At 33.8% G+C, this 26472-nt stretch overlaps 1 protein-coding gene across 4 annotated transcripts in view; it reads right to left on the reverse strand.

Moving 5' to 3' along the window:
- Positions 1 to 26472, reverse strand: part of LOC121382798 (cytosolic purine 5'-nucleotidase-like) — a 57416-nt gene that overhangs the window by 12381 nt on the left and 18563 nt on the right. For 2 of the 4 annotated variants that reach the window (XM_041512412.1, XM_041512413.1), the window contains 13 exons: positions 24507 to 24580; positions 23952 to 24069; positions 14318 to 14413; positions 13934 to 14022; positions 11741 to 11798; positions 9703 to 9796; positions 8078 to 8157; positions 6472 to 6532; positions 5330 to 5365; positions 3212 to 3316; positions 2500 to 2566; positions 1830 to 2052; positions 869 to 929 (listed from right to left, as the gene is read on the reverse strand). In XM_041512412.1, coding sequence (XP_041368346.1) covers positions 869 to 929; positions 1830 to 2052; positions 2500 to 2566; positions 3212 to 3316; positions 5330 to 5365; positions 6472 to 6532; positions 8078 to 8157; positions 9703 to 9796; positions 11741 to 11798; positions 13934 to 14022; positions 14318 to 14413; positions 23952 to 24069; positions 24507 to 24580 — 1162 coding nt within the window. Of the gene's footprint in view, positions 1 to 868; positions 930 to 1829; positions 2053 to 2499; positions 2567 to 3211; positions 3317 to 5329; positions 5366 to 6471; positions 6533 to 8077; positions 8158 to 9702; positions 9797 to 11740; positions 11799 to 13933; positions 14023 to 14317; positions 14414 to 18483; positions 18742 to 23951; positions 24070 to 24506; positions 24581 to 26472 lie in introns of those variants that run through there. The other 2 variants (XM_041512415.1, XM_041512414.1) reach the window with 2 other exon arrangements.

Raw genomic sequence — 26472 nt, forward strand, 5'->3', positions numbered from 1 at the left:
ATGTAAAATTCACACTTCATCATTTGGTGTTCCAAACAGAACATGAACAAATTCAGTACACAATCAGCAAACATACTAATGTTAAATATTTAAAAAAAGTATCAACTTATTTTGTATGAATAATTCGGCATAAAAATGAAGTAAACTTATTAAAAAATAACTCAGCATTTCTCCTAAGGAAGGCAGAATGACAGCTTTCAGAAAAACTATTGGATTAATGTTTTTACAAAAACCACATCGAGAAGGTACAAATTCATAACTTTAACTCACTTTTTCACATAAAATAATCATATGTGAATTGCTAAATATTATTTTCGTGAATTGCTAAATATGTTATGATATTTTAGATCAGTTAATATTGATTAAAATTAGGAACAATCAATAAAGGTGTGTTTAATTATACACATTTGTGACCTGATGTCCAGTATTCCCAATACCCAGTAACTGTTTTTCTGACCAGATTTTTTATTTGGAAACAAACTACGATTCATAACCCAATATTTTGCGATTTTTCGTTGTTGGTAAAAGGGTCAAATTTATTATCAAATTAGATGTCACAATCAGCTAGCACTTCCTCAAAATGAATGTGACGTTTTGCCATTATTGTCATGCGAAAATACTTGCTCAAAACAACCTTTTCAACTCAAAATTTCTAGGTATTTCTCACGCAAAAACAAAACATTAAAACGGCCATTATCAAGATAGTCTCAATCAGTGTTGTTCTCTTATAATTATTTTGGTCAGTGCTGGGTGCAAAACGGTAGGAAATATGAATGAGTGAATGTACAGTATAATGTATACAGTGTGTCAGCTTGTATGGGTGAGATATCTCACCTGCAGTAGTCAGAAGGTTAAATAATAAACTCACCCTGAGAGACTGCTGTATTTTTGTGATGTCTGGTTTTTCATCTGTACTGCTGTCTAGGTTTCTGTGCAAATTTCAGACAAAATGACAAATTATGAATAAATGATTACACAAACGTGCTAAAAAACTTTAAATTAAAGATAAAAAAAAACATTATATAGATTTTGCAAATTAATTTTATGTTTGGAAGAGAAAAACAACCAAGGTTTAATATTCTGTTCAATTCTCATAGACAAGTCATATTTTATACAACAAAAAAACACTGGTCAGAGTTTATATTACTAACACAAATATTTTTCTTTATCTGGATTATTATATGGCCCATTTTCCAGTAAAGTTGTTATGCAGTTTTAACAAAATGTTGTTGTCTTTTTACTGTCAATACAGAAACACTTTAAAACCCCCCACAAAAAATACCATAATAAACTTAATATAATTTAAGATTTAAAGAAAAAAGAATTAATTATTTTCCTGCTAATAATTCTCTCCAAATTACTCAAGTACAAGCTTATCAATTGGCAGTAAAACATTCTCTCCAAATTACTCAAGTACAAGCTTATCAATTGGCAGTAAAACATTCTCTCCAAATTACTCAAGTACAAGCTTATTATTTGGCAGTAAAACATTCTCTCCAAATTACTCAAGTACAAGCTTATCAATTGGCAGTAAAACATTCTCTCCAAATTACTCAAGTACAAGCTTATCAATTGGCAGTAAAACATTCCATAGACTTACAAGTCTATGAAGCTTATGAGAAAATAAAAATAAAAAGGGTAAAACTTTGATCCTTTTCCTTTATTTTATGAATACTTAACCATACAGTGCACTTGGTGAGAGGTCAGGTTGGAGTGTGTGGTTAGTTTAATGTAAACTATATGTGGGACAGACAGACAGACAGACGGAGATGAAACCTATAATCTCCTCCAGTTGGACTGGTGGGGGACTAATAAATGTGCCTACTTACTTGTAGATGGCCGCCAGTACTCTCTCCAGGTTTTCTATCTGATTGTACAGCTGACTTCTGTCCGTCCACACGATGAGCTCCTCGGACAGTTCAGGTATGACAAGGAATGTACGCCATCCCCTCTTCTTCTTTGACTTCAGGATGTCACCAAATATGTGGTCACCAACATAGAGGACATCTTTACCTTTGGCGCCAATCAGATGTGCAAGAACATCACTGGATCCTTAATAACCCAAACAACAGGTCTTTATTATAAAGCACTGGCACCAATAATTTACCAAAAGTAATATTCCACATGATAAAGCTATACACAAAATTTCAGGTCAATATCTCAAACCTTCTGAAAAACCTCGACACTTTATTTATTAAAACACTTTCACAATGTCACACACAAAAACATATTTACTTACATTTTAGCTAAAACCAACTCTTAAGACTTGGTAATGGTCACATTTCATCAAGGTTTGATCACTAGATTTTTTTGTTGTTAACATATAAGATGATTTTTATACATATATAATAACTATACATGTGGCTACAGTTCAACAAGTATAGATAAAAGTATATTACAAGTGCTTCATCTAAGTGTGATCATTAGACCTTACAATTTTTCTAAATATATAAGATCTGTTTGGTTCACATACAGCTTCAACAGAATCAGTATATATACCTCCTGAATATACATGTCCTTGTAGTAATTCACCCTGGTGATCACCCAGCTTCAAAGATCCAGTTTCCTGCAATGAACGTTTTTCAGATTACATAATATATTCATTAAAAATAGTTTACACTGGGGGATTTTTCATTCCAGTACCAATTCTAAGCCAGAGCTTGTGCCCAGCTATAGGCTCAAAAAGGGAATTAATAAAAAGCCAAATACTCCAAGTTTTACCTAGTGCACAGGTGCAATTATGATTGTCTCTCCTGAATGTATGACTTTACATACTTTCAAACAATAAGACTGGAAAGTAATGTGGAGAATTCAATGTGTTAAAATTTTTATTTATAAATAAATGAAATAATCTTGGCATGAAAGACGTTGGTATATGCTATCCCGTCTGTGGGGAAATGCATAAAAAATATCCCTTGCTGCTAATGCAAAAATGTAGGTGGTTTCTTCTAAGACTGAGTTAACTTTTTTTTTTAAATGTGTGATATCGAATAGCTGATGATTAATAAATCAATGTGCTCTAGTGATGTCGTTAAACAAAACAAACTTTTAACCTTCATTTCCTACATAAATTATTTATAACACAGATTCAATTAGTAAAATATGGGGACTCTTAAGTGCCATTTCCCCCATGCTCTTGCATACATGAAAACCATGTTTCTATCACTGAAATGTAGTGTCAGCAGCCTGTAACCTCTATTATGTTCCTCACCCTGTCCACTTGTCTCAGTGTTGTGCCGTCTCCAAAGAACAGCGGCTTCTGAGCATCTACAACAATGTGGTCAAAGTAAGACGTCCAGTCCTTCTTCACACCATTCTGGAAAAAGTAGATAAACTAGTGTTATGTCTAAGCTAAACGTATAAATGTCCATTAAAGGTAGAGTCAACTCCAACAAGAGCCGTATGTGTTGGAAAGATGCATACCCGGACCACCAACACATACTGATACTTTAGCAAATGAAAAACGCGTAATTTTAGAGTTAATAAAAAAAACATTATTATTCCTGCTAACTGGGGGCAGCCATTTTGTTTCGTTTTTGTGATGTCCGGTGGGATAGCTTGGGGCGAAGTGACGTCAGCTCCTGACCATGTCCTGTATGTACAGTGTAAACAAAAGCAGTAATTTTTGACAAGGTGCTTCTCTTTAATCAACCTGACTTGTAAAACAGCATAAATGACGTAATAATATAATAAACAATTTAACTAAATATATTTCAAGTTGCATTAACGGAACAAAATGGGGTTATAGTATTATAGTATAGTAAGGAAAAATGTACACTATTAGGCCTATTGGCCTATTGATATGCTATGTTGGAGCAAAAACGACAACCCACGATATCCAAGTGATAATTTTCTTTTCTTTGGGACTACGTAATTGGTCAGTTCTGTGGTTTTAGATGGAAGAGTCTACTTAATAGTTTTACAGAACTATTTACAGTAATAAACCATGTCCATTACAATTTTAGGGGCGACAGTTAATATTCCACAATACCAGTATGTATTTTTGTGTCTAGACAGCGTCAATTAATTGGCTCGTCTGGTTACCAATCATATACACACCTGCCAATCAGGAATCACAGGAATCATACACCAATTAACTAAGAAAACACTCCGTGTATCATTTCAGTACGTAGGTTTATACATGGGCAAAACATTGTTAATTGTTTTGACTTGTTGTGTAGCCACTTTGACAATGGTATTTTATTTTGTATTGAAAAAGCGTATATATAGTGCTGGATATACTTATTGCTGGCTTACTGGGATGTGTATTATTACAGAACATTGCAATGTACGACTATTTATCATCCCGCAAAAACCAGGTAGATTGTGTTTTTCTAGTTCTAAGGCTCATTCCTGACGTTACGCATTACGTATTACGTAACCACCAGCTCGCCAGAGGGCGTACTAACTGAGATGGTACAAAATGGCTGCGCCCGTTATATATAATAACCGTCACATTTAACCGTTTTATTAATTAACTATATGATTATACGTGCTGATATTAAGCAATAATGTGTATTATATATCGTTGAATATGCATACCAGGCCAAATGCCTTAATTGTCCTCTCTTTTAATACATGGTGTACAGTTATGCAAAACTTTTAATTAAGCTGTATTTATGTGGAATAAAAAAAGTTTCTCCTACCATTTCATTTCAACTTATTTTCGTACTTATATCCAATTAAGGTTCAAGCACGCTGTCCTGGGCACACAGCTCAGCTATCCCCTACCATAAACTGGTCTGGTGTATGTTAAGTTTTTTTTAATTTAAAAAAAAATGTTTTATTGTGATGTAAAATTCATGTCATTCATTAATTAATGTACTTATATTATGAAAACAATATTTTAAAACAATTAATTAAAACGTGGTTGGATTTGTTAAGCATGCACAGAGATGGATGCTATTATGATAGGTTTCGTGGATCTTCATATTAACAGAATTAAATGAAAAGGTAAGCAGACAAATAACACTTATTTATATCAAAACAAATTTCCCACCTTTTTGATATCCTGTGTGATGCACATCCACAGATAAAATTATGATTAACATTTTATGTATCAAGGACTTATAGTCTGTGAGAAATAGTTGTATGTGAAAACTTAATATACATGTAGACCTCAACAAAATAGTTGACATCATCACAGTCACAGATTGACTGTTCCTATTTCTTCAAAGCAAGAAAAAAACTGTAAAACAGACCATGCTAAATGGTTTAAATCCACAAAACATTGTTTTGAAATGTTGTCTTATAACGATCTTAAAATCTAATATATAAACATTGTTTTATACATTTTCTCAATATAATATAATGAAAAACAAAATTATACCTGTGATGAATAGTCAACAAGATATGTCATGATTTTCTGAAAGCAAAAAAACAAATATATTAAAATAAAATACCTGAGGTAATTAATGACAACATTCATTGAAATTATAAAACATTAATTCCACATGTAGGCCTAACAAAACTTCAATTAAACAAGATTATGACAATTACTAAAATAAATGTCAAGATTTAACACCAATTTCACATAAAATTTCATTTCTTTTCAATACCTTATCTACATTGAAATTTAAAACTATGAGTAGTGTTGGGAATCAGTTGGAATTTCATCATCTATCGTAATCGGTTTGCACCAAACCATCAACTTTCAATAACATTGGTTAGAATTATACGAACATAAGGATTTCAATAATAAGCACTGTGCACCTATTGTCATGTTCACTGGGATATAGACCTTACAAATTGCTCATTTTACCTTTAATAACTATTTAACATCATTTTTCTTTTATGTACATGTAAAAACAAACACCAAAAACCAACATATTTATATCAAAGAAAGAAGTGTTTTATTTAACGACACACTCAACACATTTTATTTACGGTTATATGGCGTCAGATATATGGTTAAGGACCACACAGATGTTTTTTTTTTTTTCAGAGGAAACCCGCTGTCGCCACATAGGCTACTCTTTTATGACAGGCAGCAAGGGATCTTTTATTTGCGCTTCCCACAGGCAGCATAGCACAAACCATGGCCTTTGTTGAACCAGTTATGGATCACTGGTCAGCGCAAGTGGTTTACACCTACCCATTGAGCCTTGCGGAGAACTCACTCAGGGTTTGGAGTCGGTATTTGGATTAAAAATCCCATGCCTCGACTGGGATCCGAACCCAGTACCTACCAGCCTGTAGACCGACGACCTAACCACTACGCCACCGAGGCCGGTATATTTATATCAATTCAACCAAATAATCTGGAGGAACAATTACAGTTAATATTTTCCCACACAATCAATTATGGATTTTCATAATCAATCATCACATCAGTAGAGCAAAACCGATGAATTTTTGAGTGAAGTAATATTTAAGACAATGTGGTGTTGCATCTCTCCAACTGAATTACAATGGCTGGTTAAAAACAATGGTTGAATACTAAACATGAAAACCAATACAGGCTATACTTACATCTGTATAATTGTAGTCACTGTTCGTTATCAGTACAGTCTTTCCACCATGTGCACGAATTCTGAAGAAAAAATAAATAAAAATAAAATGTTTTGAATCAGTAATCACTTGATATATTGATTAAAAAAAAAAATTAAAAAAAATTCAATGACCTTACAATTTCGGAAATGAATGGAATATTTGTTTACAACACTTTAGCTGTCTTTAGTCATGTGTTTTTTGGTGTTAATACTTGAGACTTCTTATCATGCGAATACATGTAGAAACTCAGCTGTCACATGGGTTACCCCTACATATTAACAGAAAAGGATATTTTATATGTGCTTTTCAACAGGACAGCACACTGGAACATGTCTCTAAAATGAGGTGTTTTTGGGGGGGGGGGGGGGGGGGAATTTTGGGGTTTTTTTAAAATTAAAATTATATATTAATTATATTTTCTTATTAAAAATATTTGTGTTTGAATATCCAGCATTAAAGCACTGGCCAGACAGAGCAACACAACCTTTGGGGCACCAAAGATGATGTGATTAAGACAGAGGTATTTTTAACACAACTAAACTCCAAATATAAAGTTTCATAAACTATAAAGCTTGAATGCAGAAAAAGAGTAAGTCTAACACAATCTGTTTCTAGTCTGTAGTAGCTCAAACTGCATTTAATTTTAACTTCCCAATCGAGGTTTCTGCCAGAGGGTATGAAGGGTAAAATTACGTACCCTAAAATCTTGGAAATTAATGTATATAATAAAATAAAATAAAAATATATATATATATTTATTTATTTTTTTCTTCGATAGATTATAGTAAGAGAACTGCTGTTTAAAAGTTGTTACAGTATACGAATGCAGTATCCAATTTTAAAATATTTCAGACCCATAACCACCTAGATGGGGCACTTAGGATCTGTGCTGATTTTATTACATGCCCTTTATTTATTTTCTGGCAGAAAGCCTGCCATTATTTATATCTTTTAACCATGAAATTATTGGGAGGTAAAATCCAGTTCGAGCTACTCACATACATGTATAAGGACAACCAGAAAAACACTAAATATACAGGAACTAGCTGATATTATAAACAAGACGTATTTAATATGTAAATGGTTGGAATGGGACATAACCCACCAAGTGGAAGCGATCCCACAACCCATCATGCCTCAGGCATGCACTCTACTACTGGGCTACATCTTTGTTTCTCAAAACAGTTCAGAGCCATCTACATGTACTCAATTAGCTATACATTACAACAAGATTTTACTAGGTTTGTATAAAGAGTGAACTCTAGGAATTTAATTATATATATTTTGTTTTTTTAAAGGTGTCCTTGTTTGTGTTTTATTTAACAAAAGTACTTACATGTCAAGTTGAATACCCAGTGACAGTAACATCAGGTGCTTTGAATCACTGTCCAAGCTTGACCGAGGTGGTACAACATACAAATTCTGTATCAAATGTAAAGATTGACAGCCAAACAGTAATATGACTGAATATAGTCTACAGAACACAGAATGTGCATATAGATTTTTGCCATAATGGACATGAACTACCTATGGAACACAAGTGTGTTAAGAAATAAAAACATAAAATCAACATGCATGCACCTACCGTTCAAGAAGCAGTGGAAGTCTTTCGTCTTTGTGAACATACAAGTCGAGATTTTTTATCGTTTCGGTCTTCAAGGCACCCTAGATAACACAGAAGAATGGATTCTCAATTATTAATCTTTTCTCTCTCCAATCTGTGGTATGCTTTGTTAATGATATTAATGGCATATAGTCAGACAAAGTTCACAAGTTTCACTTTCATATAATAAATGATTAAATATGATAATTACATTTTATCACCCAAGACATATTTGATATATGACAGACATATAGCCCATCTTACAAGGAATTAACACCGGTTTTCGTACTATGAAATTTACTACAAGTTATTTATTTCTGAGCCGATTGATTTGTTAATTGCACATAATTTTTTATTTTTTTTATTTTGTTATTTCCCAAACACTTACTTTTTCTTCTTTCGTCAAACCAAACTAAAATTATTTACAAAAAATTATTTTTATAGAATGATGGAACGGACTATAAGTACATCATTATCCTCCTCAATTTTACATAATTTAAAATAGATTACTTTACATATCGTTCGTTTGTGTGTGTCTGTGCATGTGTTTTGTGTGTGTGTGTGTGTGTGTGTGCTCCACTTCAGCTAATGTTAGCTATAGTAAACCATTACCTGTTTTAAGACAGGTTATGTTAGCCAACATGACATAACAGAAATGTATACCGTCCAGTGTATGGCTATCAAATAGCATATTAAAAGCCATGGAAAGTGCTCTCCTGTCTTTGGGATGCCATGTATATTAAACTGCTAGCTCACAACTGTTTTTGCCTATGTCCTCAATGTCTTTTACGAAGTGAAACATTAAATAAATGTGAAAAGGATATATTTTGAGATTTCATTTTTATTAACATCCATTTAATTTTGATTATTTCTATAGTTTGGCATCCTTCATATTGTATTTGTAACAGTATTACAATTTATCATATAATATCTTACATTTTCAGTGCAATCAAAGTATGTGATATTTTTCAGATCACATACATGTACATGTGTACTTCAAGAATTTGATAACTTTGCAAATTAGATGTAAATTAGTCGAGGTCTCGGCACTAGGTTTATTGACATTTAAGCAAACCTACTTGGGTGACACTCCATGATTGATGTATGCATTCATAGTCATCAAATAAAAACATTTCAATGGTAATTTGACACTGAAAGCGGTCCAGCGTACAGAAAACAAAAAACTTTAGGTGTTAGATGTAAGGACATCCAAAATGATGTCATTCGAGTTTGATGTCATTTCTATTCAAAAATACACCACGCCACATATTCTTACGTCATTTGAATATCTAGTAAAGGCAGACTGGAATTAAAGTTGCAAGTACAGTTTACAAAAACATGTTGTATTAAGCTTGAGTTTATATGATAAAGAGATTATTACCCTCGTGTATTTCGGTATCGTCAATATCATATATTAGAGGAATAAAAATAATGTATTATGCTCACCAGAGGCTCGCATAATACAATTTTTATTCCTAATATATGATATTGACGATACCGAAAAACACTCTGGTAATAACCTCTATATATTACACAGGAAAACACAACTATTGTGTAGTATACGAGTTACATGGCTATCTTCAGATAAATTAATTCTAGGATCTTACGTGGTAGTGAAGCCAGTCAACAGCTGACCTGACATCTTGAAAGATGGATTTGTATGACATATACAGCTCTCCTGATCGCACACCCTCCTTCTCTCTGAAAAACAAACCATCACAAGGCTTAGATACTTGCATTGTCAATAAATCAATTTATTACCCATACGGTTAAAAATATCTTGGTACATACCAAAGTGATATGTCCCATTATAACGCCAAGTGGGACATAACACTTCGACGTCATACATGATGATATCATCAACTGGCACACTACAACCTTAGAGGAACATCAATGAAACGAGTCGAGTGATATAAATTAAGTTCAATTATGGGTTATAATAGGATATTAAAATCGCTACCATTTCATGTCATGTTTATGTCTCTCATAAAATAATTTTCATTGTCAATCGCTAAAACTTGTGAAAATTGAAAATTATTTCACTTGGGACACAAACATGATACAAAATGGAAGCTCATTTAATATCACCGGCCTCGGTGGTGCAGTGGTTAAGCCATCGGACTACAGGCTGGTAGGTACAGGGTTCGCAGCCCGGTACCGGCTCCAACCCAGAGCGAGTTCTTAAGGGCTCAATGGGTAGGTGTAAGGCCACTACACCCTCTTCTCTCTCACTAACCACTAACAAACTAACAACTAGCCCACTGTCCTGGACAGGCAGCCCAGATAGCTGAGGTGTGTGCCCAGGACAGCGTGCTTGAACCTTAATTGGATATAAGCACGAAAATAAGTTGAAATCAATCAATCATTTAATATCTTATAATTATTACCTCAGCGGTCACTCATAACAGGGAAAATATTTACCCTACTTTCTCAGTGAGAAATATTTTGCACTGGTGTAATTAATGAACGATACTATTGGACGATTTGACGCTTACAAACCAATGATCTTGTTGGTACTAAATATGATGTCATCATGATTTGGCAAATACATAAAATGACATCCTGTAGTTCAAACCTAGTTTATGTTTACAGCTCTGTTTTCAGTGTTAAATTTATAACAAAATGTCATTTTAATGCAATTCATTATAGATTTATTAGCAGGATAAAAAGGACTTTTTTTTAATGAACATTATCTGTGAACGTGATTAAAATACAAAGTCATAGCAATACTCAGAACAGTATGTAAAGTGGCTTATATCGTTTCTATACATGTACGTGCATGCGTGTCGAAAAAAAGGCTTTTAGAGAAAAAAATAGCTGGGTAATAAATAGAATAACAAACTTGGTACCAGTTATTATCAAATTTATGTCCCTCATGAAATAATTTTCATTTGGCCCTCGCTAAAGCTCGTGACAAGTAAAAATAATTTCACTCGGAACATAAATTTGATAATAACTGGTAACTTGTTTATTATCCTCTATTTCTTTTTCACTAAGTTCTACTAAGACACTAGCTGTCCTCGACAGTTCAGATACATGTAGCTGATGTGTGGGCCGAGAACAGCACCAAAATATTATAAAATAAAATAAAATGATTGTCTTAATTATACGATGAATGATACATAGACAATCATGCAATTTAGGTAAAAGTTTATTTTGTTTAATAATACCACTAGAGCACACTAATTTATTAATCATTGGCTATTTCATGTCAAACACTTGGTAATTTTGACATATAGTCTTAGAGAAGAAACCTGCCACCAATTTACCATTAGTAACAAGGAATCTTTTATTGGCACCATTCCAGACATGACAGCACATACCACATCCTTTGATATACCAGTTGTGGGGATCACATCGAGTGAGCGCTTTTCCACTGGGCTACATCCCACGCAAAATAAAATTAAATGATTGTCCGAATTATATGATGAATGATACACAGACAATCAAGCAATTTAGATTTAAAGTTTTTAAAGTTTTGGGAGATGTTTTTTTTTTTGTGGGTGGAAGTGGTTTTTGGGTTGTTTTTTTTTTGGGGGGGTTGTGGGGGTGAGTAAAAAGTTCTTTTGAACAAAAGAAAACAAAGATAAAGAAAAAAGGAGTGAGTAGTTGTACAATTTATGGAGTATCTAATCAAGATGTTACCTTTTGTAATTATTAGACGATGTGAAGTAATCAATAATGCAAGCCAGCATGTAGGTTTCTGTAATGAAAAAAAAATGGTTTATATTTAAATTCAAGTTTTCTCAAATATATGGAATTACTATTACCATCCCACATTCCATGAAAGACAAAAAATAAATAATAAAATAATAAATACATAAATAAATAAATAACCTAAAAAACCATTAACATATGCAGAATGTTTTTAACTACTCTTTACGGTTGTCCAACATTTGCACCCTTTTCATTTTAGTTACTTGATATTAGGGTTTGTTTTTGGCAATAATACTGTGGACCATGAGTTTTAACTAATGAAGAAGATTAAAAACTAATGTTGTTTAGAGCTCTACTTGAAAAAAAAAAACCCAGTACCGGTGAGGTACATGATACGCCCATCAGGAGGTTGATGGAAAACCATATCTATATTAATGAATTATGTGAAATTTGTGCAATGGGATGTATGAACAGATTGTTTTGGACCAGCCACCATTCCAAATTGTTCCTACATGTGGTTTGGTAGTCCTGTATGCATCTGTATGTAAGATATGATCTGGACAAGGATTTACTGTTATGTGCAGTAGACATTAAAATGTAAGTCACAGTGACCTAGTAATAGTATGCCACACCCCCATCCCAAGTTGTTCTCACATGTGAGGTTTGATGGTCCTGTATGCATCTGTATGCAATTTATGGTCCAGACAAGGATTTACTGTTATGTGCAGTAGACCGTGAAAGTAGGTCATAGTGACCTAGTAATAGAATGTGACACACCACCATCCCAAGTTGTTCCTACATGTAAGGTTTGATGGTCCTGTATGCATCTGTATGCAAGATATGGTCCAAAAAAGGATTTTCTGTTATGTGCAGTAGACTGTGAAAAGTAGGTCACAGTGACCAAGTAACAGTATTTGACACCGCCATCCCAAGTTGTTCTTACATGTGAGGTTTGATGGTCCTGTATGAATCTGTATACAAGATATGGTCCGGACAAGGATTTACTGTTATGTGCAGTAGACCGTGAAAAGCAGGTCACAGTTACCTAATAATAGTATGTGACACCGCCATCCCAAGTTCTTACATGCGAGGTTTGATGGCCCTGTATGAATCTGTATGCAAGATATGGTCCGGACAAGGATTTACTGTTATGTGCAGTAGACTGTGAAAAGTAGGTCACAGTGACCTAGTAATAGTATGTGACACCGCCATCCCAAGTTGTTCTTACATGTGAGGTTTGATGGTCCTGTATGAATCTGTATACAAGATATGGTCCGGACAAGGATTTACTGATATGTGCAGTAGACCGTGAAAAGTAGGTCACAGTGACCTAGTAATAGTATGTGACACCGCCATCCCAAGTTGTTCTTACATGTGAGGTTTGATGGCCCTGTATGAATTTGTATGCAAGATATGGTCCGACAAGGATTTACTATTATGTGCAGTAGACTGTGAAAAGTAGGTCACAGTGCAGTGTGTCCACAGACTTGAAATGAAAGTAAAGGAGACTAAGCCATAGGCTTTATTTGTGGTTGCAACGCAGCCTTGGGGTGGTGGAGACCTATCTTGTTACACCATAGATAGATACACTTATAATATAGACATGAATGGGAAAATAGACAATACATCCTTATTAAACCAGTGTTTTATTGCAGAAGGAGCTCAATTTGAAAGTATAAAAGTCACTTGAATACAATTACACACTCAATTGTGAGGAAATAAGCCAATAAAAATGCAGACAATTTCCTTTTTTCAAAAAAATGAGATTTGTAAAAAACAAAAAAAGGAGGACATAAAGGAGATCTAGCAGAATCATGAAATAAAGGAGATTCTTTGAAATAAAGGAGACGTGGACACACTGTAGTGACCTAGTAATAGTATGCAATACACCACCATCCCAAGTTGTTCCTATGTGTGAGGTTTGATGGTCTTGTATGTACACCTGTATGCAAGATATGGTCCAGACAAGAAAACGTTAACAGATGGATGAACAGATGGACAGACGGACGGACAGACAATACCATACCATAATATGACCCATCACAGATGCACAAAGCATTTGGTGAACAAAGTATTTTCTGCAAAGCACATTTAATACAGATCCTTCAAAACATATTTTTCATTTGTAACTAGCTTGACATTAGCCTTGACATATTCGTATAAATTTCAGAAAATCCATACCTGGCAAATTAAACAGTGTGTTGAGAACATACATTCTAGTATCATCCAATGCAAGGAACTTGTTTGGATACAGTTCTCCAATTTCCTGTCTGAAAGATAAATAATTATTGAATTAGACATATCAAAACTCATCTTAACAACACTGATGGGAATCGATCCTAGACTGATTACGCATCAGGCGAGCCATGTACCACTGAGCTAAGTCCCGCCCCTATCCACAAATGGTGCTATAGGTGAGAAAGGACATGAAGTTTCAACTCAAATGTATTAGAATTTCACTGCATGGCAATAAATTGGCCCCTCTCCTAAAACGTTCCAGGCGAGTGTGGAGGGGACCGGGACTGATCGATCGACTTTCCTGGTGAAGACTGATTATTTACTTACGGTTTTAAGAACTTGAATCCATGGACGCAAACCAGAATGTTGCCATATGCATCCATCTTCAGCAAGTTGCCATAGCATTTGTCAAACCAAAGACCTCTAAAACACATAAATAATAAAACACATGTACGCATCTGCAGTTTTAACTGGAATACTGTGAGAATATGTCTCAGTGAAAATACTGAATGTAGCTTTTATCTTTCTTACTTTTAAGATTTACATTTAATTACTATTTTTATTAAAAACATGCACCATTAAAAAAAATAGAAAGATTGAAAATCCATTTGTTACCACTGTACACATGTAGTTATCTGCATAGACATGAATTCTTTTGCATTACTTTTATAATCTACCGTCAATGTTACAAGCCAATAAGAAAATAAACTATAATGTTTTGAAAATCTAAACTGAACTGTATAATATAATAATTTTTTTTTAAATCAAACTGTAATCTACATGACATTGTACACTTTAAAATGTATGTTAATGCTAGGTCACTTTATATAAGAAACGAAAAGGCATAGTGATATGCAAAAATATCAGTAACATAATACTTAATTCCTATCATATATGTACAGATTTTTGTTCAATTACTACTAGCCAGTTTGTTCATAATGTACACAGACTGAGAAAACAAACTCTGCTAAACTACAATATAGTTAGAGATTATCAAAGGATTTTCTTTTCTTTTTTTTTATCATTAAATTTTGTTTAATGTTGCACGGGTTCATTTCAATTAAATATCAGTTTCTGATAGCAACCTTTCGTAAATGCATATTTCATTAGTTTTATTTTCTCAAATGTAAGAAAATCGAAGAAATAATATTTAATACAAAATTTTAATATTTAAACCATGTTTTTGTTTTGTTTTGTGTAAGTGCCCTATTGTTTAACTTTAAGGTCAGACCAAACCCAATAAAGTAACAAAATCATAAAAATATAGTATTTTTGTAAACTAAACATTCAAACACTTTATTAATGTTACCTTTCAACCATAAAAAGCATTTTATTTAAAAAGTTATATTAATTAGCTAAATTAGTAATTAATTACTACACACACATTTAAACAATACCTAATTAAATATTCATATATCCATAACTTTTTTAATTTTCGTCCGATTTTCGTAAAATAAGGATCAAAATTGAGATAGAATTCAGGAGAATAGTTTTAGTATAACAACATTATTGGACTGAAACGATGGATTTGATTGGCTAATATATACACAGGCTATATGTTAGACTCTTCAATTCAGCCAATCAGCGGGCTCCTTTCAAATAGCGTCGGTAGCTGTAAACAGCATGGCTTCTCTTTAGTAGAAATTACACCGTGAACACATTTAGCGAAGATAATATAATACATTATGATTATGAGTAAGGATACCCAGGTTTAATTTAATTATAGTTGTTTAGGACATTTATAGATTCATGTGAACTGAAAATATTTAACATTTATTATGCCTCGGACAAAAAAACGTCCATTCTGTGGAAAACCGATACACCGGACCATTGAAAATTCCCAAACTTTCTGAAGTTGATAAAACAGACTGCGATTCTAATCCTGCTAAAAACGGCATCATACAGAAAGGTATTCGAACATTTGCAGTGTGTCCCAAATGTAGAATATGACAACAATGAACTTACTGGTTACAGAATAATAGATATTGCCAACTTATGTAATTTTCTGCAATTATTTCCCTGTCCTAATATGTTATGTGACAGCAGACAAGGCCTAAAAGTGATTTCTGAAAAGAAAGTTGGCATTGCTTCAGAAATAAGGTTTGTTTGTAATGAATGTGCTGAACAGTATTCATTGCAATCATCAAACAAAGTTGCAGATTCAAAAGTGTTTGATGTCAATGAGCGATTTCAATGGTCCATTTTTGGCATTGGACGTCACCATACGCAGGCCCAAAAATTCTGCGGACTGATGAATTTGCCTCCCCCTGTGTCTGAAACAACATGGCGAAAGGGATCACAGCGAATTCATTTTGCAACAAAGGTTGTAAGTTACATCAGCAAGCGGAATGCTGGAAAAGAACGGCAGACATCCCCTGGTCCATCTGAAACTGTAGCCTCGTTCGACGGCACATGGCAAAGAAAAGGTTTTCAGAGCAAAAATGGCGTTGTAACATGTCTATCAGTGAGTGATAAAACCTGTAAAGTACTTGACAGCGAAACACTAACCAATTATTGTGGTGTTTGTTCAACAAGACGGAAAAAGTACAAGTCTGATGAGGAATTCAACCAGTGGTTTGTGACACACAAGGATACTTGTTCAAGAAACCATTTCGGATCGGCAGGGGCAATGGAGCCAGCAGGTGTGCTAAACATTTATTCAAGATCAGAAGAAAAAGCATGATTTACAGTATACTGGTTATCTTGGTGATGGTGATTCAAAAAGCTTTTCACAGATATCAACATTGGATCCCCCATATATCCTGGGAAAGAGATAAGAAAATTAGAGTGTTGTGGACATGTTCAGAAGCGCATGGGTCGTCGTCTGACAGACAAAATAACACACTGCAAAAACAAGAGCTACCAGCATAATGGAAAAACATACAACGGGATCGGAGGGATAGGTAAAACTTACTAAAAAGGCTGTGTGGAGAATACAGGGGCATTATGGAGCAGCCATAAGAAATAATTCTGGGAACTTGGCCGCAATGAAAACAGCAGTGTGGGCCATCTGGAATCACCGTGGAGATCGGCATGACGCTTGTGGCACTTGGTGTCCTGCTACCAAAGGTGACTTTGAAAAAGCCAAAAAAAACCTTCTACCCGAGTATGTTTTACAAGAAATAAAGCCAGTTTTTGAATTCCTTGCAAGTGACGAACTTTTGTCCAAATGTCTACATGGCGGTACCCAGAACAACAACGAGTCATTTCATCATATAATATGGAATCTGTGTCCAAAAGAGGTGTTTGTGGGAAGGAGGAGACTTGAAATTGCTGTAAATACAGCAACAGTTCTATTCAATGATGGAGAGTGTGCCAGTTCTGCCTTTCTTAGACAACTAGGGATTGTTCCCGGTCGGTACTGTTTAACCATGATGAAGAGTCGTGACACTGGTCGTATCACAGCTGCGGAGCGATCTGAAATGAATCTGTGAAACAGAAAAGACAAAAAAACACAGGGGAAAAATAAAGACAATGATAATGATGACATTTATTTGCCTGGTGGACACTAGATGCTTTTGTATGTGTCGGATTTATCCGTTTTGCTGTGTTATAAACTTTAAACAGCATTTTCTCATTTTAACATTTCGGCATCTTTTATAGCCTATAAAACACTACTACTCGAGAAGTTTTACAGGTACAAGGCTACAATTTGGCATACCTATTCATGAAGAAAACCTCTCAAAACTGAACTAAAAATCAGCTTGTTAGGTATAATAGAGTGGGTTGTGTATTGCGATAAAGACTTGTGATACCGAATAATATATTGGGACTTTCAAAATTTGACATTTTTTATCACTTTACTTCAAAACAGAGCTATAATTTTAGTTCATTTATAACAACATACTGTTCTGATCATTTCAGCCGAATTTGGTCAGTAATGGATGATTAGTTTTTGAATTTTAAGTTATTCATGTGTATGCAGAATTTTAGGGCGGCCATCTTGGATTTCATAACATGTATATAGCACAGTGAGAATTGAAGGTAATATTTCTTTTAACTCCATCAATAAGAAGTTTACCTGAAAATTTGGAGTCGTTATCTTGATTATTAAGTATTTTAGCTTTTTAGGGTGTGGTCTGACCTTAAGCACCAGCGATATCATGCAACAGTGTGCACATTTATATAAAATAATTAACAAAATATATGTACATGTAATGTTTATCAACAAAATGGAATAAAGTATCTTCTTTTTTAGTAAAGAAAAACAATCAATGAGACTATTTTATATACCGCTTTTTACCACAAAAACGTTTTTTAGTATAGAAGATAAAATATACAAGAAGGTGCAAGTCAAATGTTGAATTTGCAAAGTGTACAAGACTTAATTTCCTGAATCATTCTGGCTGCACCGAAACGAGCCACATATATATATATATATATAACCAACTGAAATATACCAGAATTAGACGTTTAATTTAAATGTACCCGTACGCAGAGCTATATATATATATCACACGACAAAAAGGTATTTCCTAATGACCAGTACATACACGGCTACCTATCAAGCAAACACGGTGCCAAGGTGGGGAGGATGGCGATCAGGACCAGTTTTCTCACACTGGCTCCCTGTAGGCCGGTCACTATGTACACACGGTGGGTACTGTGGTGTCTCCGTGAGCCCACTTGCAAGAAACTGCCCTGGCATACACAGAAAGCAAGTTGCACAGATAATGTGATCATGGCCCTATATATGAAGAGCCAATTAACATGGTTTGTTTTTGGATTTTTTTTTTTTTATCGTTCCCTCCACCCACCCACCCCACACAAAATTGGTGACAAATTGTAATTATACTAATATCAATATAAACATTTAATTTAATGCAAAACTCACTAATGTTACATATATAACACTGACATATTATTTATGTTAATCAGGTTATTATTAAATTTCAAACTGAACATAAAAAATATATAATGATGTTTGCATTCCTTAAAGTACATGTACATTGTACATGTATCTATAGAGTGCAAATGTAATAAAAAATAAATAAATGTTTCGTAGCATTTTTATACATACTTATTTTATTCCATTTCAAAACCAAAAGCAGGACTCATTCTCTTAGTAAAAACAAATAGTCAGCTGCCGATTTATACAGACTACATATAAATATTAGCTAATAAAACATTGCTTTAAATAGCTGCTTTTAACCAATTTTTAAAAAAAGAAATGAATACTGTTTAACCGGAACGTTTCATTGGTTTTTGTTTTTTGTTTTCTGTGGGTTTTCATAGTTGTGAGGCCATTCAAATATTATATAATGCTATTTTTGTCAAAATTAGACAATCTCGCACCACCCCCCCCCCCCCCCCCCCCGTAACACTCCATAATGCTAGACCATACACCCCCAAAATATTACATAATGCTTAGAGACACACACCCCTTCCCATTCACAAAAAAGTCATGTGATAGATATAATATAATTTTAATATGCATTTGTTTTTGCAATTTGGGAAAGCGCAGATACACATTTCCATTGGATTTATAATCCTTAGTGTGTGAATATGTCTAGCTATAACTACCTATGTTTGTTTAACACTGTAGCAGTGACAGGGAGTTTATAAAAAAAAAAAAAGAGACAAGATTTTAGTGATAAATAAAGAGCGTTAAGTAATTCTGTTAAATACACCCACCCACCCACTGTAATGCTACACGTTTGGACCTGCACCCACCCACCCCCTTGAGCATTACTGAATATTTGAATGGGCCCGAAGTGGGGAACCTTGGAAATATAAAATCTTGAAAAAAATCTGAAAATCTTAAATAAATTTATGAAAAATATTCATTGCGGTCATCATAAACTGAGAATTTACTGCAGTATTTTACGCCAACATACTATAGGAAAATGAGTGAACTGTGTCAAGCTCAGGTTAAACACTACACTGTCTGGCTTAGAAAACTTCACAGACAAATCTTAACCAACTTTATATAAAATCAGTAACTGATAAGTTGTCAAGCTGATAGCACACTGTATTTAATTGTAATCATGTTCCCCATTGTTTAACTTTAAACACCAGCGATATCATGCAAATGGAAGCTGATGTGAATCGTTTAATGTTGATTATCTAATATATAATTCATATTAACATTGGCATATTGAATATTTTATTCCATGGAATAAAATATCCAATATGCCAAACCATGAAGAAAAAAATAAATCATTTTAGTGTTGCACGTCTTAAAAACAAGAAACCACAAGACATTTAAGTCCTAAAACCACAAACATTTTAGAACATAAATATTTCCGGTTATACGGTACCATATATAACATTTCTAAAAATTAGCCAACTTTGTACTTTGAGGATGAGTCCTACGAAAAAGGTTACAGTAAAATAACAAACGTCTGTACCCAAGTGTAACCTTAACACAATCTGGTTCCATAACTTTAAAATGTAAATTGTTTTCAAAAAGTAAACAAATCTCACCCTGTCAGGTATTAATTAAACCTTATTAATAACCCATTTCAAGATATGTAGAACTATAACATAAATATATACATGTAGCTTTAGACTACATCACAAAAATTCTGCTATGTAATACAGTTATTAATTTTATTAAATAAAATGTGTCATTTAAATTCTTAAACAATCTTCTAATGTAGAGACTAAATTATAAAATTAATGTCTTAATTTTTTCTTTCTTTTCTGTGTAATATAACGTACACACACAAGTCACTTGAAATTACAGTATTTTGTTAGGAATACAGTATATTACTGTAAACTAACTTATCATTTGCGATTTGCACTGTGTCCAACAAGCACATATGATCATTGGTTCATATATTTTTAAAATAACTATTATTTTATTTAAACACAAACTTTCAAAATGAAATTATAAATCTGAATTCTTTTTAAAAGAAAAAGATGAACAATTTTCATAGAATGTGATTTTTTAATTATTTTTTTTTTATATAAATGGGTAACAGTATTATTGACTGGCTCATTACATTAATTAATTTTTTTTTAGGGATTTGTTCTGTTAGAAAACAGAAAATTGCCCAAGTTAACATTATATATATGCCCCAGTATAATTTGAAAGATTAAACAAATTCACATGTCAAACACACCCGAATGATTCACTAGCCAGTGCACCTGATGCAATCTCAGTGATTCACATAACACTCCCACCCTGTATTTGATGTGCCTGGCCCCAAACTTAAAACAACTTTTAAGAGTCTTTACTCAAGATTCTTTCAGAGCCTGAGACTTGACGTCATGGCAACGCCATACAAAATTGTATGTGTAGGACATCATGTATTTAAGAGATTTAAGTTTAAACTCATGTTATAACCACAGGCCGAGGTGTCAGATCTAGTATTGAAAAAATACATCCCCCCCACACCAATAAAAACATTATTGTGCAATGAAACCCACCATACAGTCAAATCAATGGGTACATATCTAAAGTGTCATGGAAGAAAAAACTGTTGCACTACATGTATATATTAAATAATCTACTAATTTTGCTTAACTCATTTTAATTTAATTTAATTATTCTGAACTTAAAATTGAAGCATGTAGTCCTGGTTATACACTGCTCATCTACTGGGCTGTCTGTCAAAAAACAAGTTTGTTTTGTTTAATGACACCACTAGAGCATATTGATTTATTAATCATCAGCTATTGGATGTCAAACATTTGGTAATTTTGACATATAGCCTTAAAGAGGAAACCCGATACACTTTTCTATTAGTACAAAAAAGATCTTTTATATTCATCATCCCACAGACAGGACAGCACATACCACAGCCTTTGATATATCAGTTGTGGTGCACTGGCTTGAACGAGAAACAGCCCAAATGGTCCACTAATGAGGATCGATACCAAACTGACCACATATCAAGCGAGCACTTTACCACTTGGCTACATCCAACCCCTGGCTGTCTATCAAGGACAGATGTTGGTGACTAATGATAGAGAAGTCAGGACAATGACCTGGTCAGTACAATCCCACTCGACTGGGTAATCTGTAGGTACTGGGTTCACATCCCGGTAATGGCTCTAACTTGGACAGATGTTTAATAACTCAATGGGATGATGCATTAAGGCCACTACACAGATTTCTTTCTCACTATCCACTAACCATTGACTTCCTGTCCCGGAAAGACAGTTCAAGTAGATGAGGTACTAATACATGACCAGGACAGCATGCTTGAAAGATGGCAAGAAAGAAATTTAACATGATAATGAATGTAAGCACAATATACAAAGGCCAATATCATTTAGATTACCAGCACTTATGTATGTGATAGGAATGGACAAGAATGTTAGAACTATAATGAATGAATGACTGAATGACTGAATAACTGAATGAATGAATAAATGAATGTATGTTTAACAACACCCCAGCAGAAACTGTCATGACACCTCATCATATCTTAACCTACAGATATTTGGGGTCTTATCATGCACATATATATACCCAGTGGGCCTACATATTTGACAGTTTTGGTAAGTGGTACTATTGAGATGGGTAGAATGGGGGGAGGGGGTGCATCACATACCATTTTTATTGTAACTATCTATTTAAAAAAAAAAAAAAAAATTTTTTTAATTTCAACAAAACACTAACATATGATATGATTTTAAAATTTATCATATTATGTGTGGAAAATACATTTCAAGACTTAATTTATAATTTATTAGGTAAAAATATTCATAAATGAGCAACAACTATACAGTCTATACAGCATTTTTCTCATAGGCAGGGCATGACACAGCATACTGGCAAAATGCCACCATTGTTTACTCAAGAAACTGTTTCACTGGGTCAAATGGTACAACCTCACAGAGGCATTGTTGACACAAGACATGTAGGCCATACATGTAAGAATGAAAGGTGTGTTATGTACATAAGAAGAACAGAAGGTGTGTTTAAGTACGATCATAGTTCTGACTGTACTAACATACGGATGTGACACACACAATATTTCATTTTGTAATGATTTATGAGCATTCAGTTGAAGAGAATTTAAGATAGTCCTCCCACAGTCAGGATTCACTGTAGGACCAAGACTACATGTATATATGCACACAACAGATGAAGCTTTATGTATCTTATACATGATCATTGTATATTAATTGCTGACTAATGGTTACTTGTTAAAGAAATGGACCGTTACTAGTAACACCGTAGCACATTTTTCAAAACAATAGCTATTTTGGTGTCTAACAAATGATAATAATTGCAAAATTTCGTCTGGAGTTAAAAGAGGAAACCTGTTGCTGACAGAGAAATTTATTGTACCAAATACCAGCAAGGGATACATTATAGGCACTTTGCCTGACAAAACAGTACATACCACAGCCTTTGGCATACAATTACATTGTACATTGTGGGGCAATGGATGGTATGGAGAAAATCCATTTGGTTTCATGAGGGGTATCAATGCTATGACCTACTGCACCCAACTATCACTGAGTACTTCCTAGAATAATTAAGGCCTTCAGCATATCCTATGTTTTTCACATCTGTCGTACATAGCATCATTTAACAGTGTTTGGTTGTTGTTGGGGTGGTTGTTATTGTTGTTGTTTTCTGTGTATGTGTTTTGGGGTATGTCTGGAGTTTGTTTTTTTAATCACAGACAAAATCAATATCACATCAATATTATTTATTCTGCTATATCTTTTATCCCAATATGGTTTATTGTTACCAAGGTGTATTCCATGCAATTATACTAATTCATATTTTTAATGATTTTTATGATATAAGTGATTTTAAGAACTTTGTTTATTTTCTATATATACACATGCAGGATAATTAATATATGTACCTTTAAAAGCTTCTGTGAACAAAACGCCCTTACCTGTACAGTACCTTTCATAACAAAACAACACACATATAAGCAGAATTTCATAAGATTAACCTATAATTATGTTTAAATATTGCATATTCTTTAACAATCTTAATACTGATAGCAACGATAAATAAAGTTGTATCTCAATGTAGGATACCGACCTCACTGGAAAAGAAGGGTCATACTCAAACTCTCGAATGGAGGCCGGGTAGCCCACATCAACTAGCCGCTCTTTCAGCAGGTTGAAACTCATCGATTCGTACCGCGGAGATTTGTACACTGAAAATAGCATGAAAAACATAAAACGTATGAATAAATCCAGACAAGATGAAAATTTCACAAAATATAAACACAACTGGGCCAAGATGTAATTTGAAATGAGGCATGCAAGTGTAATATAGGCCTACAAATAGAATGCCTATTTTACATTAGACAAATATTATGAACAAAATATTAACTCATTTGATCCTTACATTGTGCCACTATTAGTATGACATCTTAAAAAGGCTCAATCCGTGACGTCATTTGAGCACACACACTAACGGTTAGGAAGATGAGGCTTTTATTTGCTTTTTTGACAAATGTATTATGAAATATATACATCTGCCAAGAAAAAATTTCAATTCTAATTTTGCTATTAAATTAATGACAGCTAAAATCTTAAAGATATTCATTTGCCATTTTGAGAGCTACGAAGTTAAGTTTTAAATATATACCTGCTAATGTGTAGTCCATATCAAAGCCATAGAATTTGATCTTCTCCAAGTGAAGGCTTCTATTCACAAAAATTCTAAAATGATAGAATAAACATACATGTACATATATTAGGTAATATTAGTATTGTTGTTACTTTCTCAAATGTGTTTAAAATTCTCTGATTATTTAGTGTGTATATATATTAATATATTTATTATACAATGTACGTTTCTGTACTTTTTGGTCATTGCAAAGTTATTTTAAACAACTTGATGAAATTTAAATGATACAGCACATATACAGTGTATATCTGATGTGTCCAAATTCTAGCCAGGGCTATCTCTGGCACTTCTTAATTTTAAAACGTAAAGATTAACTTAGTAACCAATTTTGGAGGTACACTGTACATGTATATGTGGATTTAAATTTGCATAATTGACAGGTTCGTGTAAAATATTGTGCTTTGTATCCCCTCCCCACAGGAATGTTTGTATGGTTTCTGCTTAAAATTACCTCCTGTATATGTACAATGTAGGCCTAAACTGTATGTACATGTTTGCTTGTTTTGGTTTAATGACACCACTAGAGCACATTGATTTATTAATCATCTGGTAACATTTGGTAATTTGTTACACAAAGGAAACCCACAACATTTATCCATTAGCAGCAAAGGATCTTTTAACCTATATACACTTTCCACAGACAGGACAGCACATACCATTGCCATTGATAAACTAGTTGTGGGGCATTGGTTGGAACAGGAAAAACAAATCAGAGAATGGGGTACTTAATTACCTGAGGTGGTTTGATCCTATGATGCAAACATCTCATGTGAGTGCTCTATCAACAGAAGTACATGTTGTACATGTAGATACAGCTTCTTTAAAATGTAGGGCGAGACATAGCCCAGTGGCAAAGCGCTCGCTTGATCCGCGGTCGGTTTGGGATCGATCCCAGTCAGTGGGCCCATTCGGCTATTTCTCGTTCAGCCAGTGCACGACGACTGGTACATCAAAGGCCGTGGTATGTACTACCCTGTCTGTAGGATGGTACATATAAAAGAACCCTTGCTGTAAATCGAAAAGAGTAGCCCATGAAGTGGCGACAGTGGGTTTCCTCTCTCAATATCTGTGTGGTCCTTAACCATATGTTTGATGCCATATAACCGTACACAAAAGGTGTTGATTATGTCATTAAATAAAACATTTCTTTCTTTTTTTTCTTTAAAATGTACGGTACATGATTGGATTTTTAGTTACATTGAAATAGTAGTTTCACTCCACTCCCTCCGCCCCTGCATGTGCTGTAACCTCACTGTGGTGCAGGGGTGTAACATTCTCTTTGAGAATGGCCAATACAGCACAAAATTGAAGTTTTGAGTAAAATTCAGTATCTATCTGTGATATTTGTGTTTTTGCAGTTCTTTACACTGTTTTTGTTTAAATCTTGAATTTTTATATTGATGTTGATCATCACTGTATTTATTTGCATTACCATAGTTTGACACCCAATAGCAGATGTATTTTTTGTGTTGGGGTGTCGTTAAACATTCATTCATTCATTCGTTCATTCATTCCACTCCCTCTGCGCGTTCCAGGGTCATTAATATTAAAAGTTGTTCTGCAATATAAGTACATGATCTGGGGTATCAATATACACATGAATGTTGAGTGTGTCGTTAAATAAAATATTTCTTTCAATATACACATGAACTGCGTCAAGAAACATGATATCAAATGCATCACTGACATTCTATGACCAGATTTTTTTTTTTTTTTTATAGTTAATCCTACTTCGGTGTGGAACACTGTAGCTTTGAATACTGCAGACAGTTTGTTATTTAAATCAGTGTGGATAATGGAAACTCAAGTGTACATGAAATACAATATACTCAACTGCATATTGTAGTTGAGTGTAAGTCAAACAAAAAATCCACTGTGATATATTATACATATGTTGTATAGAAGATACGTTTGGCATATATAG

Source organism: Gigantopelta aegis, chromosome 10, assembly GCF_016097555.1.
Source record: "Gigantopelta aegis isolate Gae_Host chromosome 10, Gae_host_genome, whole genome shotgun sequence".
NCBI lineage: Eukaryota > Metazoa > Mollusca > Gastropoda > Neomphalida > Peltospiridae > Gigantopelta > Gigantopelta aegis.